Here is a 19,236-nt window from a genome sequence, read left to right on the forward strand (position 1 = left end):
GCTCAGCAGGGAGTCTGCTTCTCCCTCTGACCCTCCCCCCTCTCATGTGCTCTCTCTCTCTCATTCTCGCTCTCTCAAATAAATAAATAAAATCTTTAAAAAAAAATGACTTGAGAGATTCAATAACAAGATGAGTGGAAATACTTGAATTTTAAATCTCCAGAAAGAAACATTTCTGCTAGCTCATGATCTCAGGATCCTGTACATTCCCAACAAAAAGTTCTAAAATTATGCCCTGTAGGACTCTGAAGCACATTAGTCTAAAACACTACTTTTATATAAGGGTAGTTGTAGCAATAACAGAAATGACATTTAAAATTGCCATTAAATATAGCAGCAGTGATGATTATTTTTCTTTAACAGTTAAATTTTGATTATATCAATGCAACTGTTCTCATTTGTTTGAAATCTAATAAAATCATTAATGTATCAAAACAAACAAAAAAAACAAATACAAAAATATAAAATTGTTCTCTAATCTTTAGAAGAGAAAAAATAAAATTCTATTAGAATGGAGCTCTGGGAGAAAGACAAAATATATTCTACTCATGATAGGATGTAAGTATAAATCTTAATACCCTGCCAAAATCACAAGAGCGGAGGATAGAATGGTGGTTGGCATAGGCAGGTAGGAGGAGAAAATGAGGAGATTTTGGTCAAGGGATAAAAGTTTCAATTATGCAAGAAGAATAAGTTCTGGGGATCTAATATGTAACACTGTGACTGTAGGTGACCATACTGTTTTGTATACTTGGACATTTCCTAGGAGGGTAGATCTTAAGTGTTTTCACCACCGAAAAAAAAAGAAGAAGAAGAAAAAGAAAATGGTAACTGTGTGGGGTGATGGATATGTTGATCAACTTGACTGGATGAATATTTCATAATGTATGTGCATATATATAAAACATCAAATTATATACCTTGACATACACATTTTTTAATTGTCTATTAAACCTCAGTAAAACTGGGGAGAAAAAAAGAAAAGTAAAGCCAGAATTTCAAATTATGCTGAATTGTAAAATAGGCAAATAAAGTTCCACAATTTATCCTAATTTTAAAAACCAGATAAATAATATAGGTATTTTCTCTTAAAATTATAAGAAATCAAATATTTCAAATATGATGGAAGTTTCATTCTTTTTCTTTCTTTACTTTTATAAAAATTCTTTACCATAGAGGTGGGTCAAATTTGCATATAAGTTTTGTAGATTTTTCTTTGCAATTGATATGAACCAATAAATTAGTATATTAAATTATACTGTAATTTTAAAATGTCCATTGTTTTCTTCAAGTTAGATTACTGTGAAAGAAGAATAAGACAGTAATTATGAGAGTGACTTACTGCAGTGATTTCTAGTTCTGACCTCGTTACTACGTGACATTGGCCTGACCAACCTTAATTTCGGTACATAAAAAACGAGTTTATACATGATTACCTTCCATCATTAAAATTGGGAAAGTCTCAGTAATCATAATACATTAAACATATCTTGGTAAAAATAATCTAGAAGAGTGGGTTTTTTTTTTTTTTTTCAATATAAGCTCTACGCCCAGTGCAGGGCTTGAACTCACAACCCTAAAATCCAGCGTCACATGCTCTACTGACTGAGCCAGCCAGGCACCCTGATAAAAATAATCTAAATACATAATTATTAAATTTCATCAGTATTTGCCAAACCCAATTTTACTCTTTGAACATCATAGTAAAATTTAAATATTTGTGTTACTAAATTTTATTTGTATTTAGCTATTTAAAAGCGATAAATACAGAATCTACTATACAAATTGTTGAAGAGGGCATGATTCTTCAAAATTTATTTTAAATAAGCTGAAGTTATTGTTTTTCCTAAACCTGCAAAATTATATTTAAAGCAAAATAAAATGCCAGTCACTTTCTGGGATGTGTTCCTGAGGACTTCAAGGTTAGTGATTTTATAACCACTGTAATAAATGTCATAAGCCAAAATTTCTATCCTCCAGAGGAGGGAAGAAATATGGGTATCTCTTCCTCTATATGAACCTGGAGAAGGAGAGCAGGTGGCTTGGAGAAAGTTGACAGAAGGAAGTGCAATTTCTGCCTTTACAATGTTAATCTTAAATTGGTAGTAGGTCACCTAACATCGTCTGGAGGAATACAGAGGCTTGAGACTGAAATCCTGTTAAGCAGGAAGGTTTAAGGTAACACCTGTTGTAGGTTTTAAAGCATGGCTCATGATTAGCAGGTGAAGGAAATGAAGGATGGCTCAGTGGAAGGGAATGGGATGAAACTACAGCGCTGAGATGTGAAACAGCGTACTACGGGGGCGGTCACAGTAAAGAGTTTACTACTCTGGGCAGTGAAGTGCCAGAAGAATGTAAGGCCCTGACTGCTAGGTTAAGGATTTGGGACTCCCTCCCGGGGGCCCCAGGAAGCCAATGGAGGGTTTTCAGCAAAAGAATAATCTGATTAAATTTTTAAAAGGATTTTATCTATTCCACTTTGGGTGAGCACGTGAGCCGTGGGGGAGGGGCAGAGGGAGAAGCAGACTCCCCGCTGAGCAGGGAGCCCGATGCGGGACTCGATCCTGGGACTCCGGGATCATGACCTGAGCTGAAGACAGCTGCTTAACCGGCTGAGCCACCCAGGTGCCCTAGGTTTTTTTGTTGTTGTTGTTTTTTGTTTGTTTGTTTTAAGATGACTGTCATGATCTGTGATGGGATGAGGATGGAGGTAGGGAGACAGCTGGGATTTCACAGTAGTACAGGAAGGGATGAGGGGGTCCCAGACTGAGGCATTGGCAGAGGGTGGAAGGGAAAGGGAAGGTGTGAATGGTATGAGACGCAAGTAACAGAACTAGATGATCAGTGAGAAATAGAGAAAGCGGGGAGAGGGAGAGATTTTGATGATTCCTGCTGTCCAGCTTGGGAAGGTGGTGGGGAATGGGGCTGCCACAGGGAAAATATGCATTTCTGTTTGGGAGCATGGTGGAGAGGGATGTGTTGAGTTAAGATGTCCTTGGTGTCTTATATGGGGATGTCCTTTGGCAGATTCATAGTCAGCAAGGACTAAAGGTATATATGTGCATAACTGGGTATAATGTAAATGGGTATATACGTACACTCACACATAGCAAAGAGACTATGAAAAAAACAGGTAGGGTGATTCTTGAGTACAGGGAGTATGAGTACAGGGAGATTGAAGAAGGGGACCATGTCAGAGAAGGCTTCACAGAGATATATTTGAGCTGGTTTAAAACATTACTGAGAATTTTCTGGGAATACACTTCAGGTGTTAGGAACAGGGAAGAGATATTCCAGGAAAAGGCACAGCGGTGTGAGAAAAGAATAATCAGCTGCCAACCATGGACATTGAGAAATGATCACCTGGGAACGCATGTGGCATGTTAATATTCCTTGGTTCTCCACCGCCCCATCCTCTGTGAGCCCTGATTAAGAGGAACAACCAAGGAGGAGTCTCAGAATAAAACACTGAAGGATCCCCTAGAAAGGTATGAAAATTACTGAAACAAAGCTCTATTCAGTGACATGGGTAAACAGGTCAAAGAGAAAGCAATTATGGTAGAGCATCGAAGAATTGGGGAGACAGATGAAAATCACATGCCGGACACCCTTAAGTGTTGGTGTCATCAAAAAACCTGAGGAGCAAGGACAAAAGGCAGGCAGCAATGTAGAGAAAAGGGGCAGAGAGAGGTGGTAGTGTTGAAGAACTTTGGGCAGCTGGGAAAGGTACCCAAGCTATGCAGTAAAATCCCCCAAAACAAAACAGAAATGAAATAATTTGGTGAAAGAGTCCAGGCTGAAAAATCTAAAATGCAGAAATGCAGATTTAAACCTGGTGGCTATGGTAATTAAGGTCCTAACTCACACGCAGATGTTTCATATTCATACACATTTTTAGCATAGCAAATACACTCTCATGTGCCTAAGTGCTCATTAGCCATCCCCGTGATCGCCTCTGCGCTAACCTCAGCAATGAAAAACCATGTCAGAGGAAAACACACCTTAATGGGCTTGACTGGAAAGGAATGAAGGATGTGGAATATTTTGCCTGGCAGTTGATTCTTAAGCCTAGGCTGAAAGATATATACTGAGGGCTTTGAGAGAATGTACTGAAAGTTGCAATAGAAAGTCCCATTATCTTTAATGGGACTTCCATGGCTAATTCCCTGTGCAGTGCTGAAAATGTGCCCCTTAAACTTGATTGTTTTTTTGCCTTAAGATATATGGAGTTAGTGGAGTATTCAATTTGGCTGTGCTTCTGCTGCCAGGATCTCGCTCCAACTGTTACCCATCACTTCTGCATTCTGTTCGGTTGTTTTGCACAGTGCCCCTCTCTGCCTGCCATCTCTCTGCCTTCTTTTCAAATGCCCATTAACCCCTTGGCTTTCAGCTCTCTTGGGCTGTGACACCTAGGAACCCAGAATGGTCGTGGGAAAATTTCATCAGTACTGTCTGTTTGACCAAACAATAATCTTGAAAGCATCAATAGACATCCAGAGGTTATTTCTGTAAAAGCTACTGGACACTTGCCTGAGCGATTACAGGCTTTTGGATTGCAACTGTTGTTAGACTGTCACTCACATTTTCTTATAGGGAGAATGTAAATATTTAATGTTTTATTAGACATATGTATATCAGATGAATGAATTCTTTATTGCTGAAAACAAATACCCGTTTGTCCTTTTTCCACGTGAACGTATTTACGTGTTTCATTTGAAAAATTGCCTTCTCTGTTCCAGGGGAGCAAGGACATAGGCATTAGGTTTTAGAACCTAAAGCCTGTAGACTTGTGGCAATTTTCTCAAGCTTTCCATTTGTCACAAACACTTGGCTAAGGGTGACCAAGGTGGGAAAGATCAATAGGACAGCAGCAGGTCTTTCCATATTAATTTTGCAGAGACTCTGTGTGTGTCTGGGGATTGAGCAGTATTTAGCGCACTGCATTAGCCCTCAGGTGTACAATTCTTCCTCGGTCTAAGGTAATAAAAGGGAGCAGGGAAAAGAAACAACATTAAACAATTAGTTTCTTCATTCAGGTGCTTCATTCCAGTTGTCAATAGACTTTTCACATTGGTGCTCTGTGCTCAGTACTTAAAAGTAATTAGAAGCCGGAATAAATGAGATCACTGCGGGAATGAACATGCTTCACACACAACAGTGCGTTTTATATAGAAAAATGCAAATCTGTAGTAGAGAAGGCACGCAGTCTCCCTTCAATTTCTTTTTCCTACTTGATTGCTGTACAATCGATATCCTTACTTAGCATGCTTCAAATCTAAATCCTTTTTAATCATGAATGTATTTTTGTATGATGGGGTGTACACTCATAGTGAAGTGGTTTGGGCTGGCTGAATTAATCTCTACCAAAACAATGCATTTAAAGTATAAATGCTGGGACTGAGATTGTGATTGTTGAATTATGGCTGTGGGGAGCTGGAATTTTCTAAATGCAGTAATCTACATGATATGATTTTGGTGTGATGGAAAGAACCCTGGCTTTTGAATCAGAAAACTGGTTTTGAATCCTGTTACTTGCTCGCTGTGTGACCGTGATTACATCACCTGGTCTTCGGAGACTTTAAATTTAAAAAAACATTTTTTTAAATTTTATTTATTTATTTGACAGAGAGAGAGAGAGATAGCGAGAGCAGGAACACAAGCAGGGGGGTGGGAGAGGGAGAAGCAGGCTTCCCTCCGAGCAGGGAGCCCAACGTGGGGCTCGATCCCAGGACCCCGGGATCACGACCTGGGCCGAAGGCAGATGCATAATGACTGAGCCACCACCCAGGCGCCCCTCTCTCGGAGACTTTATTGGTGAAGTGGAAATAATGATTTCTTTCTGGAAAAGATGGCATAAGGAATAAATGAGCAATATATGTGAAAGCATATACTGCAAGATCTGGCAATAGTGAACACAGTTTTTCTTACTCTGTGTTTCTGATAGTGAATCCAACTTCTCATTACAGAGTGAGAAATATGAAATGCATCTGTTTAAAATAATTAGATCATACCTACCAAAATAAGGAAGTTCTTGTAAGAACTATTTAAAAAATCACAGTAGTTGAAAAGTAGATCTTAGATATTCTCACCACAAAAAAGAAGTGGTTAATTTTGTGATGTGATGCAGGTGTTAGCAAACCCTACTGTGGTAATCATTTTAAACATATAAGTGTATCAGATGAACCTGTTATACACCTTGCAAAATCTTATGTCAATTATATCTCAACAGAGCTAGAAAAAAAGTCACAGTAATGAGTCACCATAGCATGAAAGAGGAGTATGAAAAGTACAAGAGTTAACTCCTCTGATCTGTAAGAAATAGAATACACAAAACCCTGGGCCCTATTAGATAATGCTTATTTTTAGAATCCTCCTTAGGTAGCGTGTAGAAAGTCATTCAAGAGCAGTAGAACAGGATCCCCTTGAATTCAAGGACAGGAAGTTTTCTTTCCTGGTGTCAAAAACCAAGAATATGTATTAAAATAGAGACAAATATTTAGGACTTGAAAAGAATCAGGTGCTAGCACTTGTTTCTTTATTCATTCATTGAGGGGAACAGGAACCATGGAGCACCACTGTGTGGCATGTACTGTGCTATGCCAAACCAGGGAGGTGAGAGAGTGCTTGGTGTCACTGCACTTACAGTCTGAGGTCTTGGGCACCTGGGTGGCTCAGTCGGTTAAGCGTCTGCCTTCGGCTCAAATCATGATCCCAGAGTCCTGGGATCAGGTCCCACATTGGGCTCCCTGCTCAGCAAGGTGTCTGTTTCTCTCTGTCTCTCTCTCTCTCAAATAAATAAATAAAATCTAAAAAAAAAAAAAAAAAAGGTCTTGACAAAAGAACCACCTTGGAAACCAGACAGCCATACTATGGAGCACAGGTTCTCTTTAGTGATGACAATTGGAGAAAGATGGTCAGAGGATTGGCTTTCTGTATGAAATGACTCAAGGAATAGATTTATAAGTTTCAAAGTACAATAGAGAGAAAGAATATATAACATGTCATGTTCACAGTGTGAAAGAACTGATTCTGTTAGGGTTTCAAATGTTTTCTTCTGAACCCAGAAAATATTGATAAATGATAACTGGACGGTTTTGATGAGAGTGATTAATAATTAATGAATTCGGGACACCTGGGTGGCTCAGTCAGTTAAACGTCTGCCTTCGGCTCAGGTCATGATCCCAGGGTCCTGGGATCGATTCCGGCATCAGGCTCCTTGCTCAGTGGGGAGTCTGCTTCTCCCTCTGCCTGCCACTACCCCTGCTTGTGTGCTCTCTTTCTCTGCCTCTGACAAATAAATAAAATCTTTTTAAAAAATTTAAAAAACAATTAATATAAGAATAATGAATCGCATATACTATGTTATATATTTTCTAAGTACTACAAAACTCATCCAGAGTGGTTAATCAGAAGACATGGTACGAGCCGTGATTAAACCCAGAGAAAGGAAAGTGAAAGCCATTGCTCATGAAAGAAAAGCCATATGCTATGTATAAGCCATAAGGGAATCTGTGATTATGTTTTTACTAATATTTATTGTCCCTATATAGCATTTATTACTTCATCAGGTTTATTTGAGCAGTGAACACTTCTTGAACAAATACATACAATGCATTCAACAAATGCAGAGTATAAAGAAATGACTCTTACCTTTGAGGAGTATACGTGTAATACCGTTGCCACACATTAAAAATTCATGTAATTTTTTTTTCAATAAGTGTATATGGAAGGCTTATGGAGTCCTGGGAAGTATGTCGGGTCTGAGAAGGCAACAGTCAGTTCAGATACTACCAGTCCAGCCTACCAATGGTGGTAGTGATAGTAATATTAATGAACATTGCTAATATTTGTTAAGAATATACAACATGCTATACCCTGTGTTAAGTACTAGATATGGATTATTTCATGTAATCCTGGAAACAACACTCTGAGGGGCATATATCATGAAACTCAACTTAGAGACGAGGAAACAGAGGACAAGGGAAGAGAGTTTCAGGAGCTTAAGTAACTTGCCCAAGTTCACACAGTTTTAGCAAATCCAAGCTCCAACTCGGGAAGTTTACCTGCAATGCCTGTGCTCTTTAGTCCTACACCTTTCACACAAGTATGCTACGGCATGAGAAAAGGTGTGATGTGTGATGCAAACCAAGCATCCTGAGATCATGTCCATGAGGGAGCAGCACGTGAGAACAAGAGGTGATTTCAGAGAACTGTACACAGTAGAGTGGAAGAATGAAGGAGGAAAACCAGGCACCATATTTTGAACATTTTGTATTGCATGTTAAGAAGTGGGAAGCCATTTGAATGTTTGCCTTTTTTTCAAGATTTATTTATTTATTTATTTATTTATTTATTTATTTAGCAAGAGCGGGAGAGAGAGAGCAGGCAAGTGGGGGGAGGGCAAAGAGAGTCGGGGGAGAGAGAGATTTTCAAGCAGACTCTGAGCTGAGGGCAGAGCCCAATGCAGGGCTCGATTGCAGGACCCTGAGATCATGACCTGAGCTGAAATCAGGAGTCTGACGCTGAGGGGCACCTGGGTGGCTCAGTCGTTAAATGTCTGCCTTCGACTCAGGTCGTGATCCCAGGGTCTTGGGATCAAGCCCCACATCGGACTACTTGCTCGGCAGGAAGCCTGCTTCTCCCTCTCCCATTCCCCCTGCTTGTGTTCCCTCTCTGGGAAGAGGCAAGACTAGGAGAGTCAGAGTGAGGTTGTACCAAAAGAGATATTAGCAGTGCACCTAGAGAGGAGAGATTTATGACATAGTAAGAAATAGGAAATTAAATTAGCATGAATGGTACTAGGCTTAGGTATGTTAACATGGGGAACTGCACAATATATTCGTCTGTTATAATGGATGAGTTTAGTTTGACAGCCTGGGGGCTTATAACATTTCTCAGTCTGGAGGTGAAACAGTGGGTAAATCATAAACAACTAGACACAGATTTTAGGAAAGCAGTGATTTTAATCTTGACCACACTCAATCTGGGAAGGTTTTGTAAAAATGGGAACATTGTAGATACTAAAAATACCATTTCACAAGAAAACTTTAAGGAATTAGATAATTTCTCCATCTTATTTCTTCTAAGTACTTTCTTATGAGGGCCACTATCAATGGAGAATCTGTAACTCAGTTATTTTCCCATAGCTGCTTGTTTTATTATAGCTGAATAAGGCAGGAGCATGAGAAAAGCACAAAGAAGTAAAGACAGTTGGAAACGGAGCAGAATCATTTATATTTTTCCAACAAGGAGAAATGTATCTTTAGTTCAAAGATTGTTGAAACTAATCTGCCTTAGGCTACTCAGGACAGAAGTTCAGATGATGCCATGGAGTGCATAAAATCAAGCGATCAGCAGAGCCTTCCGTCTGTCATAAAAAGCTTCTGTGAGTGTGCAAAGAGCAGTAGTAGCTGCTATGTTTCAGTTTACTTCACCTGCTTCGTTCTCTGGAGATTGAAATAGTCATTATTTCTCTGCAAAACTCGAATGCAGCCCAGGTAATCGGCTTAGTAGAGTATCTACGAGAACCACAGCTGATTAGAGTCCTAATAACTTGTTTGTGACAGTCACTTGCACAAGTTATAATGGGTCTGGCTTTTAATTAAAGGAGAAAAAAGAAGACTCCTATAGAAAAGGGGGAAATTATTTCATGTTTTAAAAATGTCAATCTGTAAGGCTCTAAATGTACACACCTGTAACCATAATGAGACATATAACTCGTGTAAAGAATATGATCAAAATAATAGGTTCCTCAGGATGTTCTTCTATAGAGACTCTGAGGGTTGCATTTGCCCTAAGGGAATGTTCTCCCTCTTGTTTCCATGACTAACAGCAGCATCAGAGCTATAAAGGGTGGTGAAAATGAGGCAGTACACTTGGAAGTCCAGAGGTGATAAAACAAAATCAGACTCCAATTATTATGTAGAATTCTACATCGGGACAAAACTCACTGATTTCAGAATGGTGAAATTTGCTATATTTGCTTCACTTTATCTCGTACAAAATCAAATTAACCTTCACATTGATGGAAATGATTCAGATGAGTTTCAATAGTTAGGCAGTTTATATAGACGGTTAAGGGGTCATGTCTAATGCCGCCATTTGCAGAACTGGTCAAAACTGTTGTTTGACATATGGTCCCTTAAACTCAGGAGACCCCCACGCATGCTTTTAGTTGTGGGTATGTGCTTCCCATATATCCTATTTTTCTAAAAAGAAATTATACTGCAGGAGCACAAAAAAAGAGAATATATTTCTTCAAGTGCCTCAATTCTACTATTTTTGCACAAAATAGTTGAAATAGCTGCTCAAGAAGCTTTTGAAGTCTCAGTGTGTATCCCTAAATCCAGTGACTCCAGTGAGCTTTGTTTGGAGGATAGTTTTCTGTTGTAATTAAATATGTAGCATTATTGAGGAGTACAATAGAAATTTCCAAAGTAGTATTTAGCCTCAATTTTACAACTGTGGGGAAGTAAAAAACAAACCACCCCTTGCTAAAGATTGCATTTTCTATTTTAATGTTGCTCACTTAATCATCTACATCGTGTTAGTTGGTTTTTTCTTTTTTTAAATTTAATTTAATTTTATTATGTTAGTTTATAGCAAATTGTTGTGGCTACAAATTCAGAGCTTTTCATCACACTAGTGTTTCATGTGTTTTATTTGTGTCAGAATCTGAATGACCCTTCTCCATTAGTAATAGGAAAGTGTGGGATCACCCCCAAGAGAGAGTAATGTAATGAGTAGCTACTAAGGAAAACAGCAGAGTCCTGGCTGTGAGCTAAGAGTCAGCAAATAAATCCACTGTCAGAAAGCAGAGCTCAACGCTATAAACCTCACATGGTTCTGATTTCCCACATCAGTTTCCCTACGAGTTTCTGTGTCACCCTTGTGGCCCAAATGGGTTGATGTGATGCATGTCCCCAATGGTTCAATTTAATGCATTTCAACCCTTGAGAAATTTGCATCTTTGTTCAGTACAATTTGAATCAACATTAAATGAAGCATTAGAGCTCTGGAGGTTTTAAAAGGTAATTGGGAATTTAAAAAAACAAAAATTTTTTTTAAAAAAGGTAATTGGGAGTAAAATTGATGTTTTTTGTCTAGAATCATGGTACATGACCAAATATGTAGAAGATCCTTGGGTGTTGAGAATCTTTAATGTAATTTATTATAGAAATTTTATAGCCCTGTCAAGTACATTTTCTCAGGAGTATGCCCTAAGCAGAGCTATTGCTTGGAATGTCTTACTACTCAAATTATGGAACAACTTTCTTCAGTGTATATGTTTTATACACTGTTATGCCTTTTTATGAAGGACAAAGTCTACTCTGTGACATTTATTTTTTTTATTTTGTGACTCCCAGGGAAAGAGTTGTCTAAATTTTAAAAATGACATTGCAGCTAGAAGGAGCTGAAAACCAAGGCCCGTATTTTCCAGGATGGGGCCAAAATACAGATTTCTTTAACTTTTAATTTAACTGTCTAATACAAAAACAGAGATACTGCTAGCAAGGACATTGGTGGGTCAGATAAGAACTTTTGTACTGAATAGATTTGCCTAGGATTCCCAGCCTTCCTAATGCTCCTTCATTCTTTTGTCCAGAGTTAGCAGAGCTGTCTCTCTGGTAATCACCAAAGTACCTATAAAACCAAATGATCTCTTGTAGAACCTGATTCTGAGTATCCATTTATGCACCGTTGAAAAACCATGTGCCACTCTCTGGATCTGGAATCTTTCAGAGAATGCTAGAATCAGAATGTTTCTTGCAAATGCTAAATATTTCCACTTGACATTCTGATTGATATAGCTGAGAGAAGAGAAGAAGCTAGGAATCAAATAGTGATATATTAACAGTAAAGTTTTGTATTACTGCTGAGCTTTCTTCCACATGCTTAATTCATGAGAATGGGATCCTGTGATGCTGTGATGAAAAAAGTAGGCCTCTGTTGGACAAATAAACTGTGACTCAAACACAGGCAGTTATTTCCCACATTGACCTCGTTTTATCTTTTTAAATACACTTTTTAAGACTTTATTTATTTATTTGAGAGAGAGAAAGCAGAGTGAGAGAGAGAGCGAGCACAAATGGGGTGGAGGGTCAGGCAGAGGGAGAGGGAGAAGCAGGCTCCCTGCCGAGCAAGGAGCCCAATGCGGGGCTCAATCCCAGGACCCTGGGATCATGACCTGAGCCAAAGGCAGATGCCCAACTGACTGAGCCACCCAAGCACCCCTAAATGTTTCACTTTTTTAAAAATTTCAAATTAATCTTGGGACCTAATTGGAACATACACAGTGGTTAGTATGGACAGGCAGATATAGGTAGACAAAGCCATCTGTTTTGGAAATGGTAGTGAAAGAAAGCATATACATCCATTTTTAAGGTAGATTTTTCTATTAGGTGATGCATGTGTGATTGGTTTAAAAAATTACACTTTGAGGTACATTCTCAGAGAGCATGGTACTGGCCATGCTGATCGATCGGGAGATTACAGTCTCTGATTTAAAGTCTCTGGCAGATAATTTACTGCTGTACTGTTGTTTATTATAGCTCGAAGTAGGAAGAAATAAATCCGTTTAAAAAGATTTTAAAAATGGATAAAAATTATAGGCTGCTTTTTAAAAATTCTTCACAACAAGTAAGTGTTATAAGCAAAGGAGGGCAAGTCATGTTTTATCTAGAAGAACAGACATATTTCAGTTTGATTAGAAAAAGATAAAGATTTTTTTTCTGAGTGTCATTCAGCTAGTGTAATGAGTGTTATTGATTAAAATGTTAGAATCAATAAGGACCTAAAATTGGAGTAGAGGCCGTAAGGAGGAAAAAAAAGGTTATGGTCTGTCAAGTAAGCTGACAATTAAATGCTTTGTGAAAAATTGATTTTTTAAGCGTGAACTGTCAGCTGTACTCCTTGGCTTTCTAGGGCATGCAGGAGCATGTAAAACGACAAGTATCTGTTATCACCTCATATGCTAAATATTTGTAAATATCACATACTACCAAAAGCTAATTGTAACACTTCAGCCCATCAGACTATGTATTACTAATGCTTTGTAAAGAGTTCTGTGTCATGTTAATGCTTGTCAGGTCATTGAACAGCCAATGAAACTTAACAGGTTTCTCCTTAGAATCCAATGATGCGTAATAATACAATTACACGTTGTCAGGTTCTTTCTAAAATTTCAGCAGTAACGTTTAAAGCCCCTTACTCCTCTTTTTCTTAATTCGGCAGTATCAAAATATAGCAGACATGTTGGACTAATGTAGTACAGCCTCCTAACCAGGGGTAAGTGAGTTAGATATTCCTCATGTAGAAGCAATTGCCTTGTAGACCTTTCATTTGCAAGGAAAAACTGAACAGACCTAGATATATACGTGTGTAAAAAACCACCAAACTACAGGGAGGTAAATGCAAAAATAGAAAAAAAAATCAGAATAAATACCCATAAATTGAAAAGCAAAGTAAAACAAAATCTGCTCATATGAATTTTACACAAAACATCTAAAAGTAATGAACATTTTAGTGAAATGTATGCAAAAGGTACCCCTAAAAAGCAATTCAGAGACCAGCACCTGAAAATGTTAACAAATAAGTAGGCTCTAAGAGCTGTCAAAGAGAAAAATGCTGAAGGACATAAAAGAAATGCCTTAAAAGGGAAGGCAAAGGACAAAGGCACACCAATCACTGAATTCAGGGGCTGAATTCTGAATTTCTCAGGGTTGCTCTGGGCATCACTTTCCTGTATAACTAATTAAAAGCTCCTTTTGAAATTTTTACAGTCTTTTAGATTGGGTCCAAGAAACATACTTTTTAAAATATCAATTCTGATCATAGTGAATATTAATTTCACTATTTATTTTTCTAAGCTATTGGGCATAAATTAGTGTAAATCTATTAACTGTCATGTAGATATGTATGAAAAATATTAGGAAGTCTTTTCTTTTAAACTATGTGAAATACCGGTAAAGAATAATATCTGATAACAGATTTTATTATAATTCTGTTTATTTAATTGTATGTATATAAACTCTTTCATAAACATAGTTCATTATGAGTTTGTTAAATTTAAATACTTAATTTAGGACCCCAATCATGTAGTTCTGTAATCTATTTTTAAACAGATGTCCTAGGGACGCCTGGGTGGCTCAGTTGGTTGAGCATCTGACTCTTAATCTCAGCTCAGGTCTTGATCTCAGGATCATGAGTTCAAGCCCCACACTGGGCTCCATGCTGGGTGTGGAGCCTACTAAAAACAAACGAAACAAAAAACAGGTGTTCTGTGCAGAAAAATCAATGGTTCATTGTCTGGCTGCTTCCATTTTGGCTGACGTTTTTTGATTCTGAAATTAGTGTGGGGAGGAAAAATAATTTTCCCTCTATCCTTCTGAGTTCTTAGCTGAAACCCCTATAGTAAAAGACAGATTAACAAGAGAAAAATAAACAGAAGTTTATTAACATGTATACCTCTCGAATACATGGGGGATACCCAAAGAAAAATGAGTAACTCTCTGAGGAGGGAGATTAGGTGTAATATATTCTGCTCTTCTTCATTAGTAACCCAAACTGTTTTTGAGGTGCTTAATGGGAGCCCGTGGCATTTGACTTGCTTTTGCTTTTGCACACAGGTGCACCCTGAGTGTGACACTGGAGCAGGCCATCATTCTGGCCCGAAGCCATGGGCTGCCTCCTCGCTACATCATGCAGGCCACAGATGTGATGCGGAAGCAGGTAAGTCTCACGCACCGTATAGGGACTGTTTCACAGGACCTGGATTTGAGGCTTCCTTTTAATCAGGATTTATCAGGTTTAATTGGAATAATCAGCATTTATCAGGTGTCTCACGGGTGCCTGGATGTGAGGGACAGTTTTCCGGGCTCAGAGGGTAAGTGTGGACAAGAAACACTCCCAGGGATGAAGGCAGTACAGACATCTATATGAGGGCTCTCCAAGAAATTTAGCCAAGCTACAAAAAGAGATGCCTAAAGAGGTAACCTGAAGGAGGAAAGGGGTTGGACAGGCATATCGGGCAGGAGTGGATTTGGGGCTTATGTAAAGGACAAGGTCAAGGGGTGCATGGCATTTTTGGGGCATTGCAGGTGATTTACTAAGGCTCTGGGAATACATTGAGGAAGGGGTTGGAGACAAGGAAGAGGAAAGAATTGAGGGCCCTGCTTGCTCCTGGAGCTCCCAAAGGGAATGCCAAGCCATGCTAAGAAACTTGTGCATTATTCTGAAGATAAAGCACATATCTCAGATTTTCCTTCAGAGGATGAATAGCAATCTTAGGAATGTCTTTAGGTCACTGAAGTATTTATAGATGGGAATATACTTTTCTTATCAAGAGAATGAAGTTCTGGATATAATACCCAATGGTATTTTAAATGTCACAGTTTGGTTTTTAACTCTTAAAATTCTTTTAAAAAATAAGAAAAATGCACTAACCTCTAATTTGTTGATTATTAGGAAAATGTACTTAATCTAATAGAAAAGACACAACTTAGTAGAAACACAAAATAAGTTGGAAAAGATCAATTTTATATTTTCTTCCACATTTTCTCAGGGTTACCACAGAAAATTGATTTACATGCTCACTTGGTTTGAATTGCCCAGTGATAGTGAGTGACTTAGTTTTGTTTTGTTTTGTTTTTTTTAAGATTTATTTATTTATTTTAGAGAAAGAGAAAGAGAGCACACGGGGGGAGGGGCCAAGGGGGAAGGAGAGAGAGTCTCAGGCAGACGCCCCGCTGAGCTCAAGCCCGATTCAGTTCAACTTGGGACCCATTCCACAACCCTGAGATCAGGATCTGAGCAGAAACCAAGAGATGCTTAACCAGCTGTGCCACCCAGGCACCCCAAGTGACTTAGTTTTCAAGATATGCTTTTGTAGTTAAAACTGCTTTATTTACTCAAGACTTAGCATATAACTTTTACACAAACATACAAATCCCTGAGGGTTTGCTCCCAAGATGATACTACAGAATGTCAAAAAAAAAAAAAAAAATCCATGGAAGCAGTCATGAGGCCAGCACCAGTTTGGGGTCTGCTATTCAGAAATAAGGTACAACAAGTAGAGCTACATTGGAGCTTCAGGCTGGGAACCCTGGGGCTGGAGACTGAAAACCAAGATCTCACAAGGTCCAGGAGGGATTTGCTAAGTAAAGGTTAGATCCACAAGAAGCACGGGACGCACTGTGGGTCAGCTGAAAAAGGGCAAATACAGATGCAAATGCCAGCAGATTTTGGAAGGATTTTTTGGGTGGATATACAAATTTGGTTTTAAAAAATAGATCAAGGTAAACTTGTGATTATCCATATCAGGGTTGGGTTTGGGATGCCAAAAATATAGCAAGAGACTAAACATTCTGTTTCACTCTGTTGCTGTTAGAGTAGGTTTGCACTAAGACTTGAAGGAGCCATCTCAAAATTATAGTTTATGGCAAGACTAAGAGACTGTTATTAGCCTGTTTTAGAATACTCTAGTACAGGAATAATGATGGATTGGCTAGATATACAGTCATATTATATGGACTTCAATAATCAAAACCTTTAAGTTCTCACAACTGAAAAAAGAGATAGATAAAATAGAGATGGAAAGTAAAAATCATATTATGTAAGCCCTAATGACTTGTTTAACCGGTGCAAACCTTTCTGAGATACAATGTACATAATGATATTTACATATATTATTAATATATATTATTATATATTTATAAAATATAACTTAAGTCAACTGAAAAGTTATGAAGTTTCTTATCAAATCACGGTTGATTTCTAAACTGCACTGTTTTTCAGTATTTATCACTTCTCCCTTCCGTATTTTTAAAATAAATACATTTAGAATAGGTAGCTTCCCTCCTTTGTTCCTTGTTTCTCTGGTCCAAATGACTTGGAGACAAAGAGCTGATTTCTGACTTCTTCATGAAAGATCAGAGAGCCTTGGACCCCTGTCTTTGGAGAAACTGGGCTAAACTGATGCACAGAGAGGTTTTTGCAATACTCCCTCTGTTGCTCATCCTCTCCCCAGGGTTCAGCCGGTACAGGCAGTGAGATTAGTGGCTGGGATCCACTCTACAAGCCAACTCTCCCCTGCCTGTGATCTGAGTAGTTAGAACACAGGTGGGAATCAAAGATCTAACTTTTCTGTTCCCTTTGCCTTTCAACTATTTAGATACAACTCTCCAGAGACTGAATGGTTGGGATATTTGCCAGGTTAATAAATAAGATTCTCTAAGATCTTTAGTTTCCTTTTTAGGAAGAAGAAGCTCTTCAGCAGGATTTATTCTTCTAACTGCATTGTTGTTTTCATGTACAGATTTTGTGTATGTGCTTTTCATAGACTTGTTGAATGCCCTGGTTGAGTTGTTGGAAGGAAAGCTGAAAGATAGAAGGAAGGGTCCCATGGCGGTTCTAATTTTTTGATAACGATGATCATAATCCTAGGCAGCACTTTGACATAACCAACAGATCTCATTAGTAAAAGGCTTGAGGGAGAAGCTCTCATTGACGTTAGAAACCAAGTTTTCTATCCTGCAAATTAATCATTCCAAGTATTATTTGGTTGAAGCTGATCTCAAAAATGTTTTGGCCTTTTTAATAAAACTGGAATTTCAAAGAATTCTGTCTCCTTACCTCCAATCTCAGGGCATAATACTGGGCACCAATATCAAAGACTAAGGAAGATGTGGTTCTTGCCCCATCTCATGATGGCCACATGGGGGCAAATCATGGTGATACAGGCACCAACAGACAAGTGATAAACAACCTCAGTGTTTTAGGATGGAAGACAGGGAGTAAATGAGTGATTAGACAGTGAGCCCCTCAGTGGCTGGGACACTGAGTATATTTTATTTTGGTGGCACAGGTTTCCAGAATAGTACCTAGCAGAGAGTAAATGCTGAATGACGTGTGGGCAATGGATTAGTTTTAACTAGAATAACTAGGAAAAGGCTTCATGCTGCAAGTGATAATATGATAGTGGCTTAATAGCATAGATTCTTGAGCCAAACAACCTCAACTTGAATCCCAGGCCAGTGTCTACTGTCTGTATCATTTGGGACAAGATTGCAAGTCTCCCTGTTACCTAGTTTCCTCATTATTAAAACAAAGATAATAATAGCACTTGCCCCATAGTGGTGTGAGGATTAAATGAAGCAATATACTCAATGTACTTAAAACAGTACCTGATACAGTGAAGGACCAATTAATTATTGCCCAAGATGGTATTTGATTTGAGCCTGGGGGGATAAATGTGATGTGGACAGGTAGGAAAGATGAGAGAGAGAGTATTTAGGTAGAGGGAGCAACATGAGCAAGGTATAAAAGTGCAAGTATCGGGGCGCCTGGGTGGTGTAGTCAGTTAAGCGTCTGACTCTTGGTTTCAGCTCAGGTCATGATCTCAGGGTCATGAGATCGTGCCCCACATCAGGCTCTGTGCTCAGCGTGGTGTCTGCTTAAGTTTCTCTCTCCCTTTCCCTCTGTCCCTCCGTGTATGCACGTTCTCTCTCTCCTTCTCTCTCTTTTTCTCTCAAATAAAGAAATCTTTTATTAAAAAGTGCAAGTACCTGGCATGTTGAGTATATGAAGAATTATATAGTTGAATTCGCTGTGGAATATGCCAATAGTTGTGGTCAGCATGATAAGCATCAATTTTATTTGCAACCTTTTAAGAACGCAAAAGTCTTTCATTAGATTATTTAATGGAATATTATGAGACTAAAGACAAAAAGAATTATACGTAAATACTATAGTTTAGTAAATCTGTTTCCCACAGGGATATGATTCAGAAATTATAAAACTAGCTTATGTGTATACTAGGCTTGAATAGATAAGTAAATATATTGTAAATAATGAGAATAAAGTTTCTTACTGTGAGAAAAAGAAGTTAAAAATAGGGGAAGGGAAAAGGCTGTAATCCAGAACGAAACCTATGGCCTGGGATTGAATCAGAGGTAGCAGCTTGAACTGATGGACACACACAGAGATATACATAGATGTAGAAATAACTATAGATGTTTGAGTCTGTTGGCATTAGTCAACTAGCCTGTCTACTGAGAAGACCTAGAAGCAGTTACATGCCCTTCGTAGCAATGAGCATACCCAGTGTCCAGACCTTGGGTTCTAAATATAAGTCTCCATTAAAAAGAACCAACGATCCTTGGAGGAGTGGTTAATTTCCAGCTGAGACAGAGAAGATGAGCCTAGAACATCTTGAGGTACCAAAAAATAAACAAGTAT

At 38.5% G+C, this 19,236-nt stretch overlaps 1 protein-coding gene across 3 annotated transcripts in view; it reads left to right on the plus strand.

Moving 5' to 3' along the window:
- The window catches only part of PREX2 (phosphatidylinositol-3,4,5-trisphosphate dependent Rac exchange factor 2), a 294,349-nt gene that overhangs the window by 266,406 nt on the left and 8,707 nt on the right, over positions 1–19,236 (plus strand). For all 3 annotated transcript variants that reach the window (XM_025871440.2, XM_073892858.1, XM_073892859.1), the window contains one exon: positions 14,628–14,730. In XM_025871440.2, the coding sequence (XP_025727225.1) occupies positions 14,628–14,730 (103 nt within the window). The remainder of the gene's footprint in view (positions 1–14,627; positions 14,731–19,236) is intronic.

The sequence above is a fragment of the Callorhinus ursinus genome, unplaced genomic scaffold (genome assembly GCF_003265705.2).
Source record: "Callorhinus ursinus isolate GAN/ISIS: 27379988/994484 unplaced genomic scaffold, GSC_fseal_2.0 scaffold5, whole genome shotgun sequence".
Taxonomy (NCBI): Eukaryota; Metazoa; Chordata; class Mammalia; order Carnivora; family Otariidae; genus Callorhinus; species Callorhinus ursinus.